Source organism: Asparagus officinalis, chromosome 4 (genome assembly GCF_001876935.1).
Source record: "Asparagus officinalis chromosome 4, Aspof.V1, whole genome shotgun sequence".
NCBI classification, from domain to species: Eukaryota; Viridiplantae; Streptophyta; class Magnoliopsida; order Asparagales; family Asparagaceae; genus Asparagus; species Asparagus officinalis.
In genome coordinates, this window is record NC_033797.1 from 3,660,248 (window position 1) to 3,661,574 (window position 1,327).

At 41.6% G+C, this 1,327-nt stretch overlaps 1 protein-coding gene across 1 annotated transcript in view; it reads left to right on the forward strand.

The window, feature by feature from the left end:
• The window catches only part of LOC109836261 (glycine-rich protein 5-like), a 5,007-nt gene continuing 4,785 nt past the window's right edge, over positions 1,106-1,327 (forward strand). The window contains exon 1 of the mRNA XM_020404122.1: positions 1,106-1,304. Within this exon, the coding sequence (XP_020259711.1) occupies positions 1,106-1,304 (199 nt within the window). The remainder of the gene's footprint in view (positions 1,305-1,327) is intronic.

Sequence of the window (1,327 nt, forward strand, 5' to 3'; positions counted from 1 at the left end):
GTAATTCTTTGTAAACGATCGAAGTTTTAATGGAATCTGCAATGGAAACAACTTTCGCTGAAAACACTCTCCCCATGGATATAGGCAATTGTCGAACCACGTATATCTCTGTGTTTGGTTTGATTTGTCGTATTTGGTTTGAATTGTGCTCGTGTGCGAACCACGTATATCTCTGTGTTTGGTTTGATTTGTCGTATTTGGTTTGAATTGTGCTCGTGTGTGGTTGGTTCTCTTCTCCCGTGATCACAGTATTTGGTTTGAATTGTGCTCGTGTGTGGTTGGTTCTCTTCTCCCGTGATCACAGATTTGTTCGGTGTGTGAGTACGCTTCCGCATAGGCGTGTAACATGTGCAAGTGCAAAACCCCCCAAGTTCAATTAATCCCTAAATTTTTCTAGTGCTATTGGTTTAGTTTTCGTGTGTACGCATTAAAATTTGGATGCTTAACATGCATACGATTTGCTATTTCATGTTTTAACTTAAGAAAAAATAAGTGGATTCGGATCCTTTCCACTACCACAACAAAAGTTCCTGCATACACATTGACTAGTCTTAGACTAGTAGACATAGAGATGCATCAGTCTAGACGTAACACCCTAAATACATTTTTCTTCATTTAATTGTGAAGATTGAAGGGGATCGATATAGCACTCATCCTGTTGAACTTGCTGTTCAAAAATAAGATGGCCATTTTAATGCAAAGGCTACGGCATCACGTAACAGCACCGTATCGCGTGAAGCTAATTTTGCCTGAGGAGAGCATCATTCATGTGAACAAGCATCATATCGCCGAAATAGTAGATATACACCAAATTACTTGCAACATTAATTCACCCATCAGCCCCAAATTAATAGCAAACAATCCAATTAATTGCACCCTAATATTTGATCCGTTTCCATCTCTTCTCTTTAAATCCCACCCCCAACTGCCGCGATATCTCATAGCTCATTTAATCAATACCCACCACAACGTAATATTAGCTTGCATTATTATTTTTCAGACTGATGAACCGCGCACAGTTGGAGTTCATTTAATGCGATTTTGTCTATATAAGAACTCACTCACTCTCGCTAATTCTTCGTTCCAAAACAAAAATTTTACCAACATGGGTCATAGTAGGCCGATTTTCCTCGTAGCATTATTGTGCTTGAGTGCTTTTGATGTTTTCGGGAGGGAGCTAGTAAGCGTCGAAGGTGATCGTGACGAGAAGTTTCTTTTTGGGGGAAAGGGTGGATGGTTAGGGGGTGGTTTTGGTAAAGGTGGTGGTTTAGGTGGAGGGGGAGGCGGCGGCGGAGGCGTCGGAGGTGGTGGTGGGCTTGGCGGCGGT